Source organism: Schistocerca cancellata, chromosome 5 (assembly GCF_023864275.1).
Source record: "Schistocerca cancellata isolate TAMUIC-IGC-003103 chromosome 5, iqSchCanc2.1, whole genome shotgun sequence".
Taxonomy (NCBI): domain Eukaryota; kingdom Metazoa; phylum Arthropoda; class Insecta; order Orthoptera; family Acrididae; genus Schistocerca; species Schistocerca cancellata.
Window position 1 is genome coordinate 831,820,160 of NC_064630.1, and position 26,442 is coordinate 831,846,601.

Here is a 26,442-nt window from a genome sequence, read left to right on the forward strand (position 1 = left end):
GGCTCTGATCACTATGGGATTTAACTTCTGAGGTCATCAGTCCCCTACAACTTAGAACTACTTAAATCTAACTAACCTAAGGACATCACACACATCCATGCCCGAGGCAGGATTCGAACCTGCGACCGTAGCGCTCGCACGTTTCCAGACTGTAGCACCTAGAACCGCTCGGCCACCCCAGTCTGGATTTCCTCGTTTATGGAGCTCCCTTCGTGATGTTTAGGTGCTGCCGGATTCGCGAGCGTGATATTCATTTCCGTAGGTACTTTAGCAGCGGTCATTCACTGACATCATAATGCAATCACAGTTCTACAGAAAATTGTTCTGACTGCGACTGGCACGTGTAACTCATTTAGGACATTTCACAGGTGCCGTTCGTGATCAAATAAATCAGCGTAACCTGCATGCGTGGCTCAGTGGCTACCTTTATGTACAGGCATTCATTTCTCGCGGTGTTTCCAACCCTTGAACGTCAAGAGAGTAGTTTATTTCTTTGGTTTAGTTGCTGACAGTTGTTTCGCATGTGCCTTTTGATACGACTGACCTGACCTACCGTGGCGTAACTGAACGGATGCCACGTATTGAACAGTTTTGCGCAACAGTGCGTACAGAGGCGCTTTGAAAACCGGAAAACAAACCCGCGGACTGAGTCAGCGCCGCGCCCCTGTTTCGTTAGATTGCAGCAGCGGCCGAGCTGTCGGCCGGGGGAGGGGGAGGGGAGCGGCGCGGCTTGTTTACGCCCGCCCAGCAGGACGCTGGGATCCGCGGCCGTGGGACGACAACACGTCCGGCCCCAACAGCCGCCGCCTGGCTTTCCCCGTCCCGCCGCGTCACCGCCCCCCCCCCCCCCAAGCCCCACCAAGCCGGCAGTGCTAGCCGCCTCCTGTTCGATAGCGCGACTCTGACGTCACCGTCCGCACAGGCCGCGCTGCCGGCCACAGAACACGCCGGCTTCAGTCGCAGCTGAGAGGCGCTACGAGTCGGTGTGCAGAGTCACAGAGCTACGCAAGGCAGCGCCGTGCGTGCGCCGCGGCCAGCGTGTCCTTGGGCGGGAGTCTAAGCTGCACTGCACTACGCGACGCTTAACGCAGCGGAATGGTCGGTAAGTGGGTCTCTACACACGCCCTTTCGTCTTCTAAGAATTCCGGAGTTTGTGTGCGGTGCAACCTCTTTGCTCGGGTTAGGGCAGTGTCGGCTGAGGCAGATCGTTATCGTCTGGCAAGAGTCCAACAGCGCAGTAGTAGAAAACCGTAAACCACACCTCGAAAGACAATGCGGCTTTATGTACGTTCTTCCAGTATCTTAGGATTTTGAGAACTAGTTTATCGATGACGAATGGACCTCGTGTTGTGATTAGTCAGCTGTGCAACAACACGTGACCCGAAGTCAGTTTCTACGCTGGAGCGCATGCGCGAGAGGGCCTCGCAGCTGCTACGTTTGAATCTGGTGACCTATTTCCAGCAGTTGGTAGCACTGTGTAGATTTGATTAAGGCGTGAAGGCATGAGCGCAGTAATCCGTGGATCGCAGTGCTGTCGAAACACGTGTGGTTCTCCGATTTTATGCTGTCTGAACCCTAATGTAGTATGATGTGTTCAGCAGCTTCGCTCAGAATAATACTGTCACAACAAAATGTCTTGTTTTTTGCTCGCATGGGTCGAAATGCCCACTTCAGACATCTTCGTGAGGTGTGTGACGCAATCGTTGTTCGGCGGAGCATGAAGTAGCCACGTGTTTCTGAGCTGGTTGCTCTTCCTCACAACTCCGTTGTATCTAGCGAATTACTGTAGGACAAATTGGTCCGCTGGTCAGGCTCCTGTCTAGATAGTAAGTTATGTCCCTACAGCTATTGCCGCACGTTAGGTTTTTTCAAGTTACAGAACCGCTTCGAATTTGAACTAGAGTAACGCTCTACAGTCAGTTCACAATGAATGGTAAACACACTTCCTGCGCCAGATAATGTCCATTATAGCGCGCTACCTCCCCCTGTTTTCCGTTCACTAACCGTTATGTAAGCCACAAAGTGACCTAGATGTTCCAGAAGAGCAGTACACACAACAGAATCTAAATTAAGCATTATTGACAACATACTAGTAAGCAAAGAGTTAGTTTCCACGAGGTCAGGCGTCTGTAAAGAACGCTAGGAGTAGCATTTAGAAAAATGGTGACAACGTAGTATGTGGTTCATACTGTTAACAGCGTAATAGTGTTAGACGGAATGTGTACGGAAGTATTTTTGGATTCATCTCGTAAGTGGAACTCGAGATATTGCGCAATCCGTACTTCATATTAACAAAGGCCTTCCTCTTTGGTTTTCGTATAATTCTGAAATTTGGTTTTCATATTGTTGTTGTGATCGTATACCAGCCAGTGAGAATTGGGCGCATTTACTGTATGGCCTTCTCATGAAATTTCCATCACCGCATTTCTCTTCAGTGTCAAAATATTTTGTTGCGCCGATCTGCTTAGGGGCAAGTAATCCTAATAAGACATATCAGAGCTCGTAAAGAACGATTTGTGTGTTTGTTTTTCCCGCGCGCTGTAAGAGTATGGAACTGTAGAAAAGCAGCTTAAAGGTTGTTCGTTGAACTCCCTGCCAGGCACTTAAATGTATATAGATCTATATAAATGACGTTACACATGAACGTTGCTTCTGTAAAGGTGGTTCTGCCGTCAGAGTTCTTCTTTAACCCATGACGTCATCGAAATTGCGTACAAAACCTGTCGATACCTAAATTTCTTCAAAGTTATATTTCGTATGCACATTCCTTGGCTCTGTCAAGCAAACTCACATTCCACCCTTAGACCTTGGGCTACGCTGTTGCCAGTCTATATTTCAGAAACTAAAATACAAGCAATTTTTTTCTGTTCTCTCTGAAGTCTTAAGTCACATGTTGGTATCAGTGGACTCAATTTACCGGTGACTGCGGCTTCTGTCCCAACGTGTATTGCGTTCGTATGAAGTGGATGTTTGAAAGGACCCGGTGGCAAGTAGACAGGCCCAACCAAATAAGTTTCCGAGTTTTACTTAAGGATACAGGGTACTTTTACGGATCAATATTATGTAAAAATAAACACCTGTTTCTTTCAGGCACTGTTAATGATAATGTATGTTTTACAGACTTTTGTTGATATCACGTAATGCAGCACACTTTCTAAACAAATTAGAAGTATTTCGAATATTTTTGCACCCGTTTAAGGTTATTAAAAAATTAGAGAAGTTCATGCAATTATTTTTTCCAAAATGCTTCCTCAAATTGAGGTACCATTTAATGCAATGTTATTCATTTGAAGGAGACAAAATTTTTACCAGATATGCATGACATGATGGCTGAGGTACTAGACCTATTTAATTCCACCTGTTATATATATATATTAAAAGGATAAGAAATATCATATCTTACATTTAAATTTTATAAGTTTTTCCTAATAAGTTATTTTTTCTATAATATCGTTGATTCTGGAATAAAGCTTAAGTCCATTACATAAGAACGAACTATTGCAAGTTACAGAAAAAAAATTAGAGCAAAGCTTCATGAACTTCAGGAAATATTTGTACCTGAATTCTGAAAAATACAACTTGCAAGTAATTGCGAATTTAGAGCTGAGTCCAATTAAACTGTGCCTCAGAACATTCTTGAAGCATAGTCTTCACCATGCAGTCTTCATCTTCATGCTCCCTCTTGGCATTCCTTTTAGCATGTCTCGCTTCTTTGGTAACTTGAAGAGCAAATCTTCCCGCTTCATGCACCTGTTGTCTCCCATAGAAGCAATTGATCTTCCATATTAGAGCCACATTTTATGCCTAAATTTCTCAGGACTTCTAACCTTCCTATCACTCCATCATTGAAACGTATCACTGCATCTAGTACACGAACTTTAGTCCTACAAAAACATTCTTGGGCAATCTTTCCCATATGCACTAGTTGAAACTTTGTGTTCTGAGTGACCCCATGAAGAAATTTACTAAGCAAAACAGGGTCACTCAGGTCTCTAAAAATTGATTTTATTTCATTCATAACAGGCTCAGTAAGCGATTGCTTATGATGGCATATTTTACCTTTTTGGCAACCACACAAAGAATTTGCTCCTTTAGGGCAAAGTCCGTGAACAGGGTGGTCATCTGTGGACCACTTATGAAAATAGGTGGCCCATACAGTTTTCTCATTGCTACAACATCATTCAGAGTTGCAGTTCGTCTAATGGCCAGTCCCTAATAACTATGAAGGTGGTCTATTTCAGTTTGTCAATCTACCTCAGCCAGAGATTTTCCATCAGATAGAAACTTTCCTTTGATTTCTCTTCGTAGCTTCGTCAGTCTAGCACACATCCTCTTTCGTATATGTCCACGACACTGCAGCTACGTTACCAAGGCATCACCATAAACAATGAACTCATTAATTTTATTGAATGCTTTAGTCTGCTAGGTACTTCGTATATCTAACGTTATAAACGGGCAGCGACCTCTTCAAATATTTTTAGAGCTTCATAACACTGGATACCTCCATTGTAACCATAACTCTTAGAACACTGATGTTCATTATGTCCTTCAGTGCTACCATGGTAGGTGTGGCAGTACTTAGATAAGCACTCAACATAACAACTTTTCCATTCTCCAGAGAAGTAGCACTTAAAACACCATTCATGGAACAACGTTTGAGCAGCCTTTTTTTTTCCTTTTCCTATCGCACGCATTGCATACACTAAGTTCAAATTCATATCATATGAAATATGCACAATGTTCGAAGTCATTTTCGAGGTATATTTATTGCAGGATCTACACAGAACAACTAATTTTGACGCTAAGCCATTCCTGCTTCTGGGATTACGGAAGTGTTAGATCCCACCAGTCTTTGACATATGACGTCATCAGTATGGTGGATATAGCTGTTCTAAGCGTCTCCAGTATGGCGCCCATGATGTCACTACATACACAAGGCAACCAACACTAAAATACGTAAATACGACAATGTCTCCCTCAAAAAATACAATCAAACTAACGGGGCAGCCGCGGGAAATTGGCGGTTTTAGGGAGGGGACAAGCTAAATGTAACAGTAAAAAGGACACACCACGATCCCAAAACACACACAGTGACTAACAAGAAGAAAAATATTTAAAAAATCTACAGGAATCGGACACTTACCTTGACTTACATAGGTCAACCGCAGCGGACGATATCAAAACACCAACGCCTGCAGCAAAAACTACGAAAATTGTTATCAGATAAAGCTACGAAAATTGGAATCGGTCATTTCCCCTGGCCTATATAGGTGAACCATAAGTATTGACACGAAAAAACCAACACCAACTACGAAAAACAAAACCAAAACACCTCAAAAATTCAAACATCTCTACATAAATTAACACATTAAATATACAATAGAGCTCGAAAAAGTAGTCCCAAAAACAGTTACTTACCACCAACAAATTTCGGCGCTGCAAAGTAGGTCGGTCACCACACACGCACACGCGCACGCACGGCCATCAAAAACAACAAATTCATAAACTCCGCGCCGAAATGGCGTCACACACAACACCCTTACGTCATGGGTCAAAGCAGACGCGTGGAATCGGACGCTTCCGTTCAGTTATTTCGACAGCCTACAGAATCACGCTGTTTACATTACGCCTCTTCCTTTATCAAAGATGATGCCAACACCAACAACAAATCCACTACAAACAGCGTCATTTTTAACACACAAATTTGTACTCTGTATCCTTAATAGTACAAAATCATTGCCTCTTACAGGCGCTTACGTTACTGGCTGTTCATCTCTGTTACGAAGTATGAGGCTGATGGTTTATCGGTCCAGCTGACAAATGTTCTCATGGTTGGACGTTTGAAGACTTCGGGGGTTTAATCCTACAAGAGTCGGTCGGCTTTGCCACGCGTGCGACACTAGCTAGAATTCCTCGACCATTACTGCTCAGCAATGTCTGCCCGAAACCGTGTGCAATGAATTACCGTCCATATTTGGGATAGGTGCAGAAATGAGTCTGAATCTTTCGCCTACTGTTAATTGGTGTCGTCCCCCAACCTAACGGATGCAGACCTGTAGGAAACGATCGTTGTAACGCGAGCAGGTGTGGCGTTGAAAAGACAGCGTGTTACGAGTTTGTAACGCACGTAAATTGTGAGGAGCATGCCAGTAATGGAGTTGGGCATTACGTTCCAGGCCTGGTTAAAATCTCTGGTTTATACAAATCAGCGAACCCAGCGCAACAGGTATGACGTCTTCGGCAGGCGTGGGGGGACTGGCGTGACCTTGGCCTCTTCCAGGACTCGTACCGTGAAGGATGCCGCTAACGAAGGTAGAGAGCACTTGAGAAATTGCGAAATCCTGCAGCCCAAGTGAGAGGGAAAGAATACAAACTAAACAAGCACATTCTGCTTAAGAATCTTGATCGACGAGGTTACAGCGCCTTACATTATGACTCGAGAAATTATCCGAAGCCAGAGGAGGCATGCTCGAACGCACATGTTGCAAGCATTTCTCGTATGCTCTGTCGTGCATATGAACTCTGAAATTGCTGCGTACGTGCATATGTTTCCGCTTACTGAGTTGAAATATTATCAAGGAACTATAGCAACAATATTTTCTTAAACTCACTGCAGAAACAGTTGAAGAAACGAAGCATCTCGCATAAACAATTTTGTCGACTGTGTTAGACTGCATTATGTTTCTGCACCCTGTCGGTGTAACGTTAAATAATAGCTAAACCTTGAAATCGGTGCAGTGAGGTCAGGAGGAACTCCTTCGTGTAGCAGTTATGAGAAGCGCATGCAACAGATCTGTGTGAATAACTGAAACAAGCTACGGTTCACGATCGTAAAAAAGAAAGTTAGTATCCATCCTCCAATCAGCGTTTTGATTGCAAAGGCCTTGCTGTGCTCTTGTGAGCAATCCCCTGACATTGATATTCAATGAATGTCTGTTTGGTGCTGAGTAGTACAGCTTTGTAACTTAGAGCCGATGTTTTGAAATCGTGAAAATCTTGTTAGAGTAATGTGTTGTGTAAGTGAGAGCAATTGAAAGAAATACACGAAACAGAGCAATGCCAAGTCGCTTTAGCTGTTTCGCTACGCTTATAGCTTGATGAGCTCTGGCGCAAATCTTGTCAACTGGGACACTCTTAAGAGATTCGATGGCACCGGCTTTGGTGTGAGAGAGCATCAGAGGATAGCCGGATGCAGAAGCCATTACACACCCAGATTTAACCTGGAAATATGTGACAAGTGTTATACGCAATATTCAGAGTACTGCAGAAGGCATTCCCAAAGATGCTGTGGCCTCCTGTATGAAAGACATACAGAACAGAAATCGCCAATTTTGAGTGATACGCTACATAGCTTGTGAATGGCTGTACGCTTTGTAAGTGCAGTGCAAGTCTTCTTACGATGAAACCAACAACACATCACGTAATTAAAACCTCCGTAGATTTTTTAAGTGTACTACTGAATAAGGCTGCAACGTTCAGTGGAATCTCTAGATGTTCAGTCTGTTAATATCTGGCGTCTGTCAAGGAATTTTATCACGCTTCTGTACAGAAAAATCGGTATTAACTTTATCAGAAGTCTACGATACCTGAAGTTGACCCATTTCATAAACAAAACAATTTTTGTGAAGGAAGGCATCTCTGTCAAGCAGGTGTTCAGTCACTGTTCAGAGTGTAATTTAGGTGTGTGGCACAATTAATCATGTCTGACAAAATGACTAGCTCCGGCTGCCATCTTCAGACCGTAGTAAACATGCGGTGGTTAAGTGCCACCACTGAGGAAGTCACCGACTACAGTAGCCTCCGCCGTGGCTGCACTGAATCGCAGCATGTGTTTCACAGTAAGAGGACGGCAGATCCCTTTCGTTAGTAATGATTGTATTTGCGCCGCATAATTACTTTAGACATTTTTCTTTGTGCGAAAGAAATGCTTCTTGTAAGTTAAATACACGCAGACGCCTTATTACCACGGGATAAATCTGAGTTTAAAAGTGTACATTATGGAACCCGACCTCGCTAGTGGTGGACAGTGTGCAGTGCCTCGGAGCGAACAAAGCTTATTCTGGAGGGGGAGGGGGGCGGCTGCTCTCTGCAATGGATATAAGCGAGGAAAGTTCAATAGAATGTTGCAATGAACTTCCGTGATTTGTATTTGTAAAGAAAAAGTGCAGTTCGCATTCTGCAATTCACCTCCTTCCCCACGAAAAGTTTGTCATTCGGCACTGTTTGGCGGTACCGTATTTCAGTTCCTTTAAACTGCAATGCTTAATTTCCCATTGACTGGTTCCTTATTGTAGCATGATAAAATATGTAACCCTTCTGTAGTAGCAACTTCCAGTTTGCTTTTCCGACACAATTAACGCAATCCCAACACGAACCTCCAGGCGTTTGTTTTAAACATCAGTGCGTGCAATGCTTGACGATAAGCACTCGCGGCTGCTAAGAAAGACCAGTGCCGAACACGCCTAACGTAAAGACTCGTCCGACTAGCGGTTGTCTTTCGGAGTCTCGAAGGTGTGCAAATGAGCCAGTGTCACGTAACAGCTGCAGGCCTAACTTACACAAGCAGACGTCAGTTGTGACGCCATCTTCGTCGCGGCCACGTGTACCACGATGTAAACAAAATCAATCGCAAATTGCAGCTAAAACGCTTACGAAACTACGGAAGCTAGCCTCATTTCGAGAGTACACAGTAAGACAACGTAGTATGTAGGATACGGTATGCTGTTTGACTAAATACGGAGCAGCTGAACCTGTCACACGTATGTCACTGTAGAAAAGGTAAATTCTCCCAGAAAACAAGAGTAAAAAAGTTAAAATATGGTAGGATTTCATAAACTGGGGCAGAATGAGATGAGATAAACACGCATCGGCATAGATCTGAAGTCTACAGAGCATCTGAAGCGCGCAAGAACAGCAACATTGCCGCCATTCGTATTTTTATGTCCTGCCTTTGAATCGGAGGCGTTCCCAGAAGTAGATGTCAACTGTCGTTTCAGTATTGATCCTGAAGTAATCGTATCAGCCATGTTGCAAGCCCTTGAGCGAGTGTCTTAATGTGAGAACCCATTTTTCGTTTTCCCGACCGTTCTTTACCTGCACACGTTTCCTCGCATTGCTGCCCGACCAAGCTTTCCGCCATCGTCCATATCGAAGCCACTAAATGACGCTTGTAAGGTTTCATGCAGCGTTAGATTGTACGGAGGCAAATGGGATTTGCGCGTGCCGGCACAAAGCGCTCTCCATCACGGACGCTTGTCAGTCTCTCGGTCAGGTGAGTGTGGCGACCACTTCAGAACTGCATGGCAAGAGTCCTGCTGTGCTTGCCGCAGTCATGAAGAGCTTGCAGGCTGTGAGGCAATATCCCGCTGCTCAGTACGCACCGCACTACCACCCGAGGTCATGCGGTGTCGAAACGTCTACAGCTAGTCTGGCCGAACGACGAAACGCGTGCTGGCGCTAGTTGAGCTGAGCCAAACGGTTATTTCAAAGCATTAGATATCGCGGTTATGGTTTTTTACTTTGATAGTTATTTACAACAGTGATACTTTCAATACAGAGATCGCCAGACGGGGGTGCTGTGGAAGTAGGTGGAATCTATAAGTTTGGAGTGTTGGCTGAATCGTGCTAATTAACGAATTAGCTTGCCAACTGCTCATTACATTTTAGTTGATGTTTGTAGGATTATCTGTGTTTCATGTTACATGTGTGTCGCTATTAGAAATTAAATAGCGAAATTGCTACAGAAATTACGTGAAATTTGGCCCAAAAACATGTGAAATGTTAGATACGTGCTTTCGCATGTGCGAACTAGTACCTAAGCTGAATATTGTAGGCGAAATTCTTAACTTAATTACTGATGCTCTTCACTTAATGAAGTGTAGGGCCACGAAATACACGAAAATAAACTTAACATGATAGATTCGTTTTCTCCGGTGCGATACTCCATTTGAGATAACTGAGAGCATGGTAACACATTTTTCTGTGAGGTTTGAAAAACAGCCAGGTTGCAGCAAAATTTCTTCAGCTACCGACAGGGTCTTAATAGTTTTTAGTGTGTCAGTAATTATATCCAGCCCTTAAGAACGGTGAGGGTCTCGTACATGTAACATTATTTATAACGTTTGTAAAACGGAGAAGAGCCTACAAAATAGTCTGGTTTCGCCTTATGTTAAAGCCATCCTCAGATTTTTGGAACCCCTAACGTGATACCACGTTCGTACAGTGTACACAAGCACAGATTTTCAGTAATGTCAGTGTGAGGTTAGGAATATTTATGGCGCTAGGAGACATTATTTTGCACTTGTTGCTTCATTTTAAAGCATGATTTATAAAAAAAATTTTTTGTCTTTGTATGTGTGATGCTTTTCAAACATTTTAGTGGCATTACAACAGACATCTTGTAAATTTCGGCTTTATTTCAGTTTCTCTTCATGTGAGTCCTTGCCTCCTACTACGTATCTACCGTGTCGTGAAGACAGGATAAAAAATTTGAGGGATTCGAAGTCTCACGGAGGCTTATCAGTAATTTTCCTTAACGGGACATTCGCGAGTGGAATAGGAAAAGGTGGAAATAGCAGTGTTACACAAAGTACCCTCCGCCACACACTACACAAGAAAGCGAGTTAGTGTTGCATTGTCATCCGCTTTTGAGCTGTGTTGAAAGTTTCACGTCCCACCGGGAATTTAATTCCAAATAAACTGTGTGGAAGCTCCTGACGGCCTTCGGTTTTTCCGTAGTGGTACGAACACACATGTTTCATTCTAGTATGTCAGCTGCGACCTAACGGACTCCGGGACACGGTTACCTCTAATGATAGACCACAACTCGCAGAAACAAATGTGAGTGAGAAGTAACTGTCGTACATAAATAACTGACAGCTATACTAACCTACCGACGATCATTTCCATAGTGGCAGGAATTCCTTACGGTCACTCTACGTAGTTAGCTAGCACTACACCCGAGTATACACTTTGTAAACAGGTGGAGCGCAGTCTGACACTTCCATGAGCTAATGAGCACCTTACAGGCGGTCACTCGCTCACTCGCTGTGTGCTGCTCACTTATCCGCAGCCAAATCTATGTGAGAACGTAGCGCGCACTTGAGTAAACAGATGCCGCCACACACTATCGGTTTTTACAGTAACTGCTACTTCTCGATAACAACTTAGTTCCGTCAGATATTTCCTTGCCGTGCCTGCGCTGTAGACGAGTGGTGCTCATGGCGCCGGTGCCGGCAGGAGGTTCCAGCACCGCTGGAGGAGGCGAACGACGTACCAGTAGTCTACCCGCCGAGATAACAAGAACTCGGTGTATTTCAAACCTGTGAAGGCGAAAGGTGTCCAGTCACCCTTGTGCGGCTTAGCAGAGTAGGCGGGGTTCAAGAAACAGCAGGGAACGCCAGCCAGGTATAGACCACAGTCCCGCCTCGACCACTTGGCTTAGATGCTGAACGCGGAAACTTTGTAACTTACCACTGTTGTAAGCATATAAAGAATGAGTTACTCAACTCTCCCAGATCTCGTTAATTCATACCATTTTGTTGTTCAGACGCCCGAGAAAATTTGTTAGCGAAACTAGTTTCTTATTCGAAGTAGTTTCTCTGACACTTCAACTCTCAAACGTTGTCAAGTTTTCTGTTGGCTGTAAGTGTATGTCGTGGCATTCTGATCTTGATATTTCTCATAACCGACATCATTTTCTGATGTCTTTTGACAGTAAAGTATAGGACGCAAAAATCTCCAGAATAAGTCTCATATAATACGCTCTTGCGGTGACATTCAGAAACGTGAATCTCAGCTCGGTAGCTGTAGAAACAAGAGCAATTAAAGGGACGTTACGGTGAAGTGAGTTTGAAGGCGACGTGCATCGCCGCTGGGCGTGGAACGTTGTGTGTTAGTTGCATCGAAAGAGTCACGAAGTTCTCGAAGCTCGCAGGAGAGAAACGATACACCTTACAATGTTTCGATAAATCGACGGAAATGGCGTAGAATTGTGCCAATGACACCCTCGCAGTTCGATATTTCCTCTCGCTTCGGACACCACTGCCACTGTGAAGTGGCTCTGCAGCCTACTCACACGCAAAGGACTGTTTTAATCGATAATGGGACGTAACTCGGGGTGGAGATGAGGTACAGCAAAATGGTTCATCTAGAAGTTGTAGGTGGCAAACACGGTCACGCTCTGCAACTAATGGCCGTGACCTTGAACGTGATAAAGACGATTTGGAAGTTAGTGATTTTTTAAATTGTAGTGATTTTTGAAGTAGGAACCCTAATATCCGAATAAAGATCTGAAAAGAGCGGCAAATTTCGCGTATAAAACTATTCAGTGTCAAGGCTAACTCAATGAACATCAAATAAACAAATGTTTCTTGTTCTATTGAGGATTAACCTAGAATAGAATAGACGGGGGATACAGCATAGGACAATGTCAGATACAAAGTGGAGGGTGTATAGTGAGGAACGAGAGGCGAGGGAACTGATTAAACCAATTCTAAATCAATAATCTAAGTTCTATTGACGTTTATGTCCTGCAAATGTCCCAAAAACATTTATACACTGTGATATATTTACTTTTGCTAATAAACACGCTAATTAAAAGTTCAAATCTCTGCTTGCTCTTTCCAAATCCGACGTCATAAATAGGGGTTTCCATAGAACGAAAAACACCATCGATAGATAACTGTAAAATCATAGTTATTGGTAATGATAGGTGACCAGTTACGCCCCTGCCAATCCCCATCTACCATGGTATTTTGCTGTATCCCACCTCTATTGAGAGTTAACCCCTATAGAACCCTTTTTTATAGATCCAAAACTGTATTTGCAGTTTCGACCTTGCCTGAACCTTGCCTGAACCTTGCCTGAACCTTGTCGTTACCTTGTCGGTACCTTGCCTGAACCTTGTCGGTACCTTGCCTGAACCTTGTCGGTACCTTGCCTGAACCTTGTCGGTACCTTGCCTGAACCTTGTCGGTACCTTGCCTGAACCTTGTCGGTACCTTGCCTGAACCTTGTCGGTACCTTGCCTGAACCTTGTCGGTACCTTGCATACTGTATCATTTTATATGTAAAATTTGCCCCTCTTTTCAGATCTCGAATAAAATATTACAGCTCCCATTTAAAAAAAAAATCACTTCAACGTTCGAATCGTATCGAAGATCACGTTTAGCAGCAATGCGTGACCCTCTTTGTCAGCGACAACGATCTACGACCTGCTGCAGCTCATCTCTATCCCTACTTATTCCCCGTTACGGGTTAAGACGGTCCACCGTGTGTATTACCCATGGAGGTAGAATAAGGGGAGACTTACGCTGTACGTTATTTTGAAGCCAGTGGGCGGCGCCTACCGCCATCTTTGATCCCCAAAACATTAGCAGACGACTGTTTACAATTGCTTCTTGTTCGTTATTTCTGCCGTGTGCATGCGATATTCATTTTATATAGTAAATGTTACTGTTTTAGTGAACAACAAAGCATAAGGAACGCAACTTCAAACGTTTTTCTGGTCTTAAATGTGTATTCGATACAGTAATACGACACGAAAATATGACGCTTCTGGCCTCAGTAGTGTAATTCCTTTTTGTTTGTACACCTCGAACAACCGAGAAAAGTATGTACTATGAAAAGCGTGCTTTCGCAATCTATTTCTACTCCCTTGCATTGTGTTTGTGTCGATCATTGATAAAGCCAGAACTCCAAAAGCAATGATTTATAGTTTAGAGGCACTGATTTGTATTCGTTGTATTTTCAAGTAAAATGCAAATTTAAAATGTTGCAGTTTGCAAGAAACTTACCTCGTTTCCTTGGGTGTCCCATAGCTGTATACAGGAATGATATAAACAAGCCAGGTGTCATGTCAACAAAGTGAAAGATTCGTTAAATTACGAAGGAAAAGAACTGAATTTAAGATTGTCAGGCCCATATTAGTTTACCCATCTGCTTTGTTTTTAAATTGTAACTACCAAATGACATTCAGTGTGGCAAATAACAGCAATTTACAGGGTAACACGACAACACAATGATTAATGTAATGATCTAAGCCTGGTCTTAGATAGGGAACTTTGCTTTAACAAATATGTAACGTTTTAAGTACTTACAATTTAACCACTGTAACACATTTTACTGAAGATTTAATTAACTAAATGTAGTTACTTTTATATTAAATTATTTCATTTTAAAAAAAAATTGGTCCCCATTACCAGGCTATTCCTTGACAGGACTTTTCGGTTACTTGGGAATAACCAAACAATGAAAACCAAGTGTACTGCTCAGCTCCAGAGAGCTCTTCACGTTGGATTGATAGGAAATCTAAAGTCAAATCACAGAAATAAGACCATACTGTAAAACTTTATAGTGCATCAGAATTTCATGTATATATAAGAAAATAGCGCTTAAAGAAGCCCACTTACGAATGAAATGTGATTTGTTTAAACTTTAGACTACAATCAGAACGATTAAAGTGCGCGTCATTTATGTTGGCGGCCGAGTTTAGGTTCGTTTTGCGCATCTGACGTCACAAAAGTCAGCCAATGAACAGAGAACGACGTTGCCAGATCTCGACTGCAGTGCAGAGCATGGACGAGTGTGTTCAGTTTTAGAAACGTTCAGTCATAAATAAAGTACTAGAACAAAAGCAATGTCTTGTTAGCAGACTTTCTATAAAAGAAAGTTTGGAAAAAGCATTCTGTATAACAATTGCTTCATATTCTATTAATTAAACCAAACAAGCAATAAGACTCTTTATTCAGGCGATAGCAAGGAAAGGTGTTTCTATCAATCTCACGAACCGCTTTTTCGCAATAAAGAACAGCGGTAATAGTTTATTTCCTCTTGTACTTCGACGAAGCGTGAGTAATTCATAATCATACCAACAGTATTTGTCAGCATTTTGCGTAATGTGTTAGTCCTCATGGCGTCTGTAGTTGCACGAGCTGCGTTAGCGTAACGACTAAGGTATTTGCCCACCACGCGAAAGATTGAGTTCAAACCTTGTGTGGTAATTAATTTTTTCATTTTTTTAAAAACAATATCGAAGTGCCTTACTTCACGAATTATATTCGTTTGAATGCAATTTTTTTGAAATTTCTAGTGCTTTGTCTCGTCATTAACCCTTTCGCAGCTGCAGACACGTGCTCCCCGCATTCCGCGCTGTGCGCGATTTTGTCATCACTGCACTGCTCGCCTGTGCAGACACATGGTGTTTCCACTGCTTTGACACACTTGTCATTCGATTTCACAAAAACTATTTGGCCCAAAAAATTTGATTTTTACACGTCTGCTTGACTGATACCTTCCCCCCCCCCCCCCTAAATGACTTAATTTTGTTTCGATGTTCAACGCAGTTATTGTGCAGCATTAAATGTAATAAACCATTGCACGAAATTTTGAAGAGTTTGCAGAGGTAAAAGTCCATAGCGTATACTTTCCGTATGGTCGATTTTAGTTGCCACAACGTTGAGAATGAAATGTGCACAAGATACCTAAATTTCATATAAAATTTACTGTATAACAATATCTTATTTAAGTACCACATAGGTATCGTATGTAATATTGAGAAATATTCAGTCTTTCGCGACTGTAATGTTTTATTTACACCGGACGCGTTTGGCTTTATTTTAAAGCACTTCAATCAATGAAAGGTACGGCACATACACAATGGTACTCATGTTCTCTTTCTTGTTTTTGTTCCACAGTCGCAGTTTTACCAATGGTATTGAAATATATTCCTTTTCTGCAACTGTAATAAGCGACTTTAGACGAGGCGCGTTTCTCTCTTTTGAAGCATCTTCAGTGTACAGATTTTGTCTCCTCCATTTCCAAGTCACCTTTCGTAGTTTTGTGCTGCGGTAACACAGTATTCAACGTTTGTGTTGGCTGATCAGTTTTTTAGCAAATAAATGTTTGTGTGTGCCACACACAAAATTTTGTTTGACATAGCTCAGAGCACTTCACTGATAGACTGTATATTAAAGTCCTAATGTTTTTGTAAGTCCACAGTTTTAATGTATTTTGTCTACTTCCTTTTGATTTATTGAAGTGCTTTAAAAATAATGCCAAACGTGCCCTGTGTAAATAAAACTTTTGTTACAGTCGCGAAAAATGGAATATTTGTCAAAATTACATACGACACCTATGTGGTACTTCGATTAAACGAGATATTGTTATACAGTAAATTTTATGTAAAATTTGGGTATCTTGTCCTCATTTCATTCTCAACATTGTGGCAACTAAAATCGACCATACGGAAAGTATACTCTATGGACTTTTACCTCTGCAAACTCTTCAAAATTTCGTGCAATGGTTTACTATAGTTAATGTTGCATAATAACTGCGTTGAACATCGAAACAAAATTAAGTCATTTATGGGGGGAAGGTATCAGTCAAGAAGATGTATAAAAATCTAATTTTTGGGCCAAATAGTTTTTTGTGGAATCGAATAAGCGTCAAAGTAGTCGGAACACCATGTCTGCACAGGCGAGCAGTGAAGTGACAAAATCGCGCACAGCGCGGAATGCAGGGAGCACGTGTCTGCAGCAGCGAAAGGGTTAATGCGGCCGTGGTGGCTTTACTTCATGCGCGCTCCCCCCTAAACGCGAGCTTGTGAACTACGCTATACTATGGCGCTGCTTCTCTTGGAGCGTGCGTCGTGTGCAACTGGCAACGCAGCAATCTCCCGCGTCTGGGCGGGCATGCGCGAGCCGCCAAGATAAAAAGAATTGAACTAAGCGACGCAGGCCGGCATTTTTTAACAAAACACTTCACGACTACACGGAATCAAACCACCAGAAGCGAATTTTTTGGGGTAGCTAACATGGCGGATCTTCGCTTGGGTCGGCTTCAAGTTTTGACGTCATGACGACTCCTCTTTTTACCTCCACGGTATTACTGCATTAGCATAATATTACAGTTTAGTTCGTAAGAAGTCGTAGCAAGTAGATAACGTGCCATTATTACCCTGTGGTAACTGGTCGCATTGGATGCCAGGGTGCACGTAGAGAAGTCTGTCTGTAAACTGAAGAGCGAGCAGTGCTTTTGGTGGGGGAAGCGGCCTTTCCCAGAAGAACCCTGCCGCTGGCCTACAGGGGCACCCAAAATCAGTTGCCCGTTACCTGCCTAGCGGTGTAGATCAGCGAGCAGTGATACACGTCGTTCTGTTCGTGGGATCTTAATTGCCAGCGTCAGACAGTTAATTTTGTATGCTTACTGATATACTTCGGTATCCGAAAGTGATGGATAATCGCCCTGCATTGCAAGAAAATGTGCAGAATATGGAGAAGAGGAGGTATTTATGGAGTAACGAGCGTTCGATTGTCTGTAATGTTACAAAATCATGTATTAAAGAGGCGGCACAAAAGAACTATGGGCTAATATTACCAGTCCCAATCAGAGGGCTGCAATTTATGCAAACGTCAGCCTCGCCACAATAGGACGCATAAGGAAGAAACGCGAAAACAAACGGCGTGGTTTACTGGAACCGCCACGAAGGAAAACTGATAATTTTGGGAGGAAACTCTTCGTTATAGGCAGTTTCACAAAATCGGTCATTCGACAAACGATGGAGGACTTTCACATAAACCAAAAAATGACATTATGGACATTACTTACTGCCGTAAAAAAAAAGTTTTTTTGGCAGAAAGATGTTTTATGTAAGACACAGTGTAAAATGGGATTTACCTGGAAATTTCTAGCTTTTAATAGAAACATAAAGTAAGAACAAGGCTTAAATTCTACAGATTGATTTCACCATACGGGGTTCGTTTTACGAACAGCAGTGGCGGGTACATACATTCAAATGAACAGGCGTTCGGTTCTGTATTTGTAGCAGAATCCTGACTTCCGTTCCTACGTTAATATTACTTACTCTATGTTGTTTCGGAAGAAGCTATCGTCTTTTGGATTCATTATGGTCTTAACGCATTTGTCTAAAAATAAACGCTGCCAGGACGTATCTGTACATGGCGTCGACAAAGATTTAAAACGCGCGCCGCGGCAGGGCCGGTACTAACAAGGGAACATCCCCATCGCACCCCCCTCAGATTTAGTTATAAGGTGGCACAATGGATAGGCCTTGAAAAACTGAACACAGATCAATCGAGGAAACAGGAAGAAGTTGTGTGGAACTATGAAAAAATAAGCAAATTATACAAACTGGGTCGTCCATGTGCAAGATAGGCAATATTAAGGGCAATGTGAGGCGAGGAGCTCCGTGGTCCCGTGGTTAGCGTGAACAGCTGCGGAACGAGAGGTCCTTGGTTCAAATCTGCCCTCCACTGAAAATTTTGCTTTCTTTATTTTCGCAAAGTTATGATCTGTCCGTTCGTTCATTGACGTCTCTGTTCACTGCAATAAGTTTAGTGTCTGTGTTTTGCGACCGCACTGCAAAACCATGTGATTAGTTGACGAAAGGACGTGCCTCTCCAATGGGAACCTAAAACATTTGATCGCAAGGTCATAGGTCAACCGATTCCTCCACAGGAAAACGTCTGACATTTTGTATACGACACTGGTGACAGCATGTGCGTCACATGACAGGAATATGTTGTCGACCCACCTAACTAGTACACTTGGCAAATGGGTGAAAAGTTTCTTCTACCTTGCCTGATTTAGGTTTTCTTGTGGATGTAATAATCACTCCAAAAAAGGTGATGAAAACATAAGTTTTTCATATAAACTGAAAATAAAAAGTTAAAATTTTCGGTCAAGGGAAGATTTGAACCAAGGACCTCTCGTTCCGCAGCTGTTCACGCTAACCACGGGACCACGGAGCTCCTCGCCTCACATTGCCATTAATATTGCCTATCTTGCACATGGACGACCCAGTTTGTATAATTTGCTTATTTTTTCATAGTTCCACACAACTTCTTTGTTTTCTCGATCGATCTGTGTTCAGTTTTTCAAGGCCTATCCACTGTGCCACCTTATAACTAAATCTGAGGGGGGTGCGATGGGGATGTTCCCTTGTAAGTTGTGAAGCAGCCTGTAGAAGTGCCTCGTGACGTAGCTGGGTAGGCAGAGTGGGGACTCGCTCGCTCGCTCTTCAGTTTACCGACAGACTTATACGCAGCACCTGACCGTACAGCATTCTGTGATGGCGCGCGCGGTGTTGCAGTGGCGACGAGCTACTACTGGCAGGAGGGGAGCTACGGCGAGGTGCCGGCGCGGGCGGTGCGGGCGGGCACCGACAAGGACGGCGGGCCGCTGTACGTGGGGCGCGCGCCGCACGCCGGGGACCTGCTGCCCGCCAAGGTGGCGCCCACGCACCAGGGCGCCTTCGTCTCCTGGAACTGCCTCGAGCACTCAAAGTTCCACTACGAGGTGCGTCTGCAGGCGCCACTGACGGCTTGCTTGGGTGTAATACCTAAAGTGAAAGGCCAGCACATCCCTCCAGGTTTGAGAAACCTGCCCCTGAAGTCAATGACCCGCCGTATCCTCTACATTCACAGGATTGATAAATACTTGAAAACTGAGCACTAGTCGTCATATATGGGGGCTGCAGACGCGTATTTTCGTAGCAGCTGGGTTCATAAACAGCAGTCATAAGTTACTTTCCCTCAATTCATAGGAAAATATGCACTTGTGTGACCTCACATCCTAATGGAAAATGCTCGGTTTTTAATGATCTATTGATCACCTTAATTTTGACTCAGTCATTTACTTCAGGGGTGGTTTTCTTCAAATAAGCAGAAGGCAGGCATCGACCCAAAGTACCTTAAGTCTTTCATTTTAGATTTTACCCGGCCGGCCGATGTGGCCGTGAGGTTAAAGGCGCTTCAGTCTGGAACCGCGTGACCGCTACGGTCGCAGGTTCGAATCCTGCCTCGGGGATGGATGTGTGTGATGTCCTTAGGTTAGTTAGGTTTAATTAGTTCTAAGTTCTAGGCGACTGATGACCTTAGAAGTTAAGTCGCATAGTGCTCAGCCATTTTTAGATTTTACCCACACAACTTGCCAAATGTCAGTGAATTGGTTGGTTGTGTCAGTGGCCTTCTTGAAAAGACAGTAACCTTAAAGGAAATCGAAGCAGCTTTTAAATGGGCTTATCAATAAGCTTACCTAAAGACAGTTACTTTGTCACTCTAACTCCGTATTAAAAGTACAGAAGTACCACAGATGAGATTCCCGTAGCAGCTCAGACAGCATTACTCAGTATGCAAAGCAATTGCAGGAGAGGAAGAAGTGAGCTATTTAATGCCGATATGTGCCTATTGCGGCATTAGATGCAATAAAATGACTCGCACTTCAGAGAGAGAGAGAGAGAGAGAGAGAGAGAGAGAGAGAGAGAGAGAGAGAGAGATATTACAGTGGGCAGTGAGGAGTGCAATCAATTCCCGTACTTAGCTTTCACAAATTTGAAGAAGCTTAAATAAGTGGGACTTCGTGTAGAAACATCTATCACAACCAGATGACATCACTATAGTGATTTACACCTGTGAGTGATGTACCACTCAACTGTATGACAAAGAAGTCGCATAAAATTGGCACGTCCGGAATTCAGCTGCGCTCACTTTCAATTACATCTACAGTGAGGTAGGTGGGAGGAGCAGGCGATCACTTGCCATATTAAAAATAGGGAGACAAATTGGGCAGTAAGACAGCCGCACCATGCTCGTTTGCCGGCGACAGGCAGTGTGCGATGGACGTTCTACTGGGCTGGTTACTGCACCTGGGTTACAGATCAGACCTCCCAGCATAATAGACAATTCTGTCTGCTGCCACAGTCAGGTTCTACAAGCATCTGTCCAACTTGTAGGATACTGAGATGTTGCAGTGGGTCGCTTAATTGAACATCAGAAAACATCTGATGGCTGTCAACATAGTGCAAAATTAAGAGTGTGAATGTGGGAAAGACGTGGTCATGACATACTGTAAACAGTAGTGGCAATTGTGTAATGCACCATAATGCTCTACAAAGTCGAATAAGTATCACTTCTAAAACAGAAGGGTGAAACTGTGAAAGTGTCCGTGAAATAATTCACCAGCAGACAGAGCTGTACAGAATACCAGACCCAACCATCTTTTCAGATTCATTTAAAGGCAGAGCTGTTCTGCTGTGTAACAGAACATGATGCAGTAAAAATGAATTACTCTTCTCTTTTATGTTTAACAGGTAAGCACAAGCTCGTATTGCTTTTAATCCCAGATATTTATTAAGATAATGTAGCAATATGTAATTCACTTGTGGTTGTCCTAGACTTGCTAGTCATATTCCTGAGAACTGCTTTTCTGACAGAACTTTTTGTAAAGTTGAATGAACCTGAGGGAAGGGGAAGAAAGGAGTGCTAGTCACACCAATTTCAGTGGAGGACTTCTGCGAAGTTTGAAGGTAGGAGTTCAGGTACTTGCACAAGTAAAGCTGTGAGGATGGGTCAAGTGTCTCGCTTTGGCAGCAGAGTTAGTGAGCACTTGTCCATAAAAATGAGATCCCAAATTTGAGTCTGTCTCGCACACAGTTTTAATCTGCCAAGAACTTTGAATATTTCGACTCTTCAATCACTTTTACAGTGCTGAACTGAGAGTTTAATGAAGCTAGTTCATTGGGGTGTTCACTACTTTGCTTGAAAGTTAACAAAAATTATCATTGGAGGAAAGAAGTACAAGCAAGGTGTACATCATTTGCAAAAGAAACCAGAAGCAAAGCCAACCAAATGTGCTCTTTTCAAATGTGTATTGCAAAATAGATAAACATAAAATTTCATGGCCGGCTGCTGTGGCCGAGCGGTTCTAGGCGCTTCAGTCTGGAACTGTGTGACTGCTACAGTTGCAGGTTCGAATCCTGCCTCGGGCATGGATGTGTTTGATGTCCTTAAATTAGTTAGGTTTAAGTAGTTTTAAGTTCTAAGGGACAGATGATGATGACCTCAGATGTTAAGTCCCATAGTGCTCAGTGCTGTTAAAATTTCACAGCACATTACCAATATCAGTGAAGCCTCAACTGTCTTTTGTAGCATCCTTGCCAGAGGAATTTTTTAATATTCCTGTAATTGTGCAGAAAGCTATAGAGGACAAGTCGTACCATATAAAATATAAAGTATGTCTTTGGAGAGTATTGAAAAAAATACCTGTGGTCTTCACTATCTTCAATAAGATGACTTGTGATGCAGCTCTCTGTGCTAATTTGTTCTGTGCAAGCCTATTCAACTGTGCATAACTTCTCCAGCTTACATGCATTTGAATGTGACTTCTGTAGTAGATCCTAGCCTTGGTCTCCCTCTAAAATTTTTATCCCCATCCTTTCTCCATTAGATACCTGAGTCAGACTATGCCACAAATTTCATTCCTTGATTAGATGGAGTAGCTCTTCAGTCATCAGACAATCTTCAGCATTCAGTAACAGCACATTAGAATTTTGTTTCATTGTTTTCTGAACTGCTTATTGTCCTCATTCAACTTCTGTAGCAGGATACAATGAAGAAAAGTTCTTTCAGGAAGAACTATCATTCAAATTTATATTCTACAATAAATTCCTCATGTTCAGAAGTGCTTCTCTTGATACGGTCAGTCTGCATCTACCTAACCATCATCAGTAAGAGCAAAACTCTTCTTCTACATAGTGTCATATTTTGCAATCTAATTCCCTCAGTATGGTCAAATTTAATTACACTATTTTCTGTTACCATCTATTCGACTACTCATAAAATTTTCCCCCATCTCTGGCAGAGTTAAGGGGTCATCAGAAATCTGAATTTTTTTTCATCTCCATTAAACTTACTTCACTTTCCATATTTCTCCTCTTTTCTATACAATTTACTCAATAACAGATTAACATGAGGTTGAGGTTACCATACTGCATTCTTGTTCCCTGCCCTTTTTGGTTTATGTACAAATTGAATGTAATTCCTGCCATCTTCAGAATTTAAAGGATTGTATTCCAGTCGACATTGTTATTATTCTCTAAACCCATACATGCTAAGAAAGTAGGTTTGCCTCTTTAACTTAAAGATAAGTCATGGCATTGTTTCACATATTTGTACATTTCTCCAGAACTCAAACTGATCTTCCATGAGGTAAACTTCTTCCACTCTTCCATTCGTCGATAAGTAACGTATTTTGCAAATGTATGTTAAACTGATAGTTTAATACTTAACAGCTACCTTCTTTGGAAAAGGAACTACTACATTTTTGTTGAATTTTATGGTATTTCACGTGTCTTACCAGGTGGAATACTCTGGTGATGGCTGGCTGTTGCCAAGATCACAATGTTGAGGGTGTTTCATCAACTCCAAGAGATGCATTTAGACTTCCACATCTACACAGGTATTCTGCAAGCCACAACACAGTGCATGGCAGAGGGTACCAAGTACAACTAACAGTTATTTCATTTCCTGTTCCATTCACAAATACAGCTTCCATGAGTCCTAATTTCTAGTATCTTGTGTTAATGGTCCTTCGCTGAAATGTATATTTGTCTGCAGCAGTCATTCTGCTGTCACCTTCACATGCCAATTCACTAATTTTCTCAAGAGTTTCTTGAAAAGTAGGGAAGTATTGTCGTAAAGTTGCTTTTTCTTCAAATCTACTGGTGACACCTAGCAATCTCCCTCAGAACTGCTTTGATGTCTTCCATTAAATCAACTTGTTACAGATCCCAAACACTAATGTCCTATACGTGATCTGCTTTACAGATGAACAAACATTCCTGAAATTCTCCCAATAAATAAGTAGACCATTAGCCAGGCCTTACCACAATCCTCACATGCATGTTAAATTTCGTATTGCTTTGCAGCATTATGCCCAGATATTTAAATAATGTAAATGTGTCAAGCAAGACACTGCATCCAAACATTAAGGGTTTCTTTTTCGTACTCATCTGCTTTGACTTAATTTTTTCTGCATATAGAGCTAGCTGTCATTCATCACACAAACTGAAATTTGTCTTATCTTGCTTCATCCTACAGTCACTCAACATACACTTTCCCATATGTCATCAGCAAACAACCATAGATTGCTGCCCACTTTGTCTGCCAGATCATTTATAGATACAGAAAATAGTAGTGGCTGTAACACACTTCCCTGGTGCACATAATCTCTCCATGTTCTGTAAAATTCTTCTTGCAATATCATATCTCCCATCTTACTTTCATTTATTTCCTTTTCCATTTTGTTATCTTACACATTTTCAGCTAATACTTCATACACTTTGATTTTCTTGGAGATCTCGGTGAGGTAGACTGGGAGTCGACAAATAACACATGGACAGAAACCAGATCTTCATTTTTAAGAACAGAGTTAACATGCCAACAAGTGGTTGGTCAACTGTATGACAACAGATTGGTGTAGGCTGGAGTAACAGAGTAACAAACTTAATTTACTGTTCTAAAGTTTGACGTAAGTTAAAGAGAATGTTTCTTTTATAAGCCATTCCTTAGGAAATTATTTTCACTCTATATCTGACATTGTTAGCAAAGAAAAGAGTTGATCTGCCTATGTTTAGGTAGTGATTCAGGATAAGAAAATAGTTTTCATGTAAATTTGAGCTAGTCTTGTAGAGAACAGCCCTAGTCTCCATTGGCATTCTTCTTCCCTCTACATTTTGTATTCCATATTCGGTGGTCCCCATCAAAGCTTATCAAATTGTTACAGACATGAAGACAGCACAGTAGAATGTTTAAACATCATTAGTAAAGTGTTCAATATAACTGAATGGAGTAGTAGTAACAAATTTGCATCATTGTGTAATGGTTTTTTTAGGACTTGAAACCTCTTGCATACCAAAAGAAATCTGGGTACACAATTCATAGGAAATATATTGTTTAATCAGAAACACAGGAGAATTGGAATAAGTCATACTTTGCCAGGTGCTGGTGCTGGGAGCAGGTGTTGCAGAATGGGTGCCATCCAGTAACGGCGAGGTTCCCGACGGGGCTGTCCCTGTGGGACATACGACAGATGGTGAGACCCTCTATGTAGCCAGGGTCCAGCATGATGGCACAACAACACCAGGAAAGGTGAGGTTTCACCACTGTCAGAGAACTGAGAAATGGTGCAATCCAGTTCTCCCCTGATCAGGTGTCTGAAGTAATGTCTGTGTTTATTTTGCAGGTCCATCAGTCACATTCAGTCTGCTACATTCCTTATGGAGGAAGAGAGATTGCTTATAGTCATTATGAGGTTCTTGTCATCTAGGGCTGTCTCCATGTTGACAGATAACTTGCAGAAGAAAGATTTCTCAGGTACAAGATTTTCTGTTTTAAGAAAACTCAATTTGCCAGTGTGTGTGTAGTTAAATGACATTGAGAGCACGGACAGAAGTAAATTATCCTTAACACATGGAAAAGCGATCTTGAATCGTGGCATTGTTATTTATTTTTTGTATACTTTGAATTTTAATAATACAGTATTGTTAAACACTAAACCTTTCTAATAAATACTACCTTACAGCAGGCTGTGTTCATGATTGCATGTGAATCTTTGTTTTATAAAGATTGTTATTGATTATGTAAAATTGTATAATGTTAAATAAAGACAAAAATGGCCTAAGGAAGTTTCCTATCCTTCAACTTATTAAACAATTGTGCATCAGTTTCTGTTTCTTGAAGTGAGGTGTCAAACATAACAGAATTTGTCCTACTGAAGTTTTCTGGAATTGAACTATTAACATTTTAACTGCATTTCAGAAAAATGTTAGTTTCCATAGTTATCACACTAGTGCAAATAGGATGACTTTCAAACATGTTACCTATCAGTACATTAACCAGAATATTTATACAAAAATCAGATGCTTGTCTACTTCTTTTTAAAGCTGGTCAGACTGCTTAGTCAATATTTTTAAAACTGTACAAAAGTAACTAATGTGTTAGTTCTGCCTGTAGTCTTTCAGTGGGAAGCAAATGGGTAGTACTGAGACTGAATGAATTCATTTGTACCTATTTTGACTCTGAAACCCATTCTCTGGCTCATATTGTGAAGTAAATATTAGATTCTTTAAGAGTCTTTTGTTCCTGGATTTCAGTTACACTAAGAATATTTTTTAAAATAAATAAATATTAAATAGCCATTGGTTCAAATATTTCTTTCTCATCACCTTTATGAAAATAAAATTACTTGATAGTAAGACTTCTGTAAGTCAGAAACCATAGTAAAGATTCTTGAGTGATCTGCTTAGCACAAACCAATTACATAGTCTGCCAAAACTTATCAATTAACGGATGCTCTTATGTTGCTGGACTATTCTATAATCTTTTGTGAAGTAACCATTGTTATAGTTTGTATTAACCTTGAAATACTTGATTGTGTGATTGCCAAGCAAACTTCAAATGAAGTTTATTGCACTGTTTTTCTACTTCAGTTTGCAACTGCCAATTGCTTTAACTGCAGGGTTACTTAACACAAATTAAATTCCTGCACATTCATGGTTAATCCCTGACATGCCAGTATTACAATGTAAAAGACCATTATCAAATATCTTTCCCAAGATTTTTATAAAATTTTTGAATGTACTGG

The 26,442-nt window shown here is 41.9% G+C and overlaps 1 protein-coding gene across 1 annotated transcript; it reads left to right on the forward strand.

Moving 5' to 3' along the window:
* Positions 1–944: 944 nt before the first annotated feature.
* On the forward strand, positions 945–25,479 carry LOC126188190 (natterin-4-like). The gene is made up of 4 exons (XM_049929723.1): positions 945–1,102; positions 19,112–19,317; positions 24,798–24,947; positions 25,042–25,479. The coding sequence occupies exons 1-4, from the start codon at positions 1,096–1,098 to the stop codon at positions 25,123–25,125; spliced, it is 447 nt and encodes a 148-aa protein (XP_049785680.1). The 5' UTR covers positions 945–1,095; the 3' UTR covers positions 25,126–25,479.
* Positions 25,480–26,442: the final 963 nt, after the last annotated feature.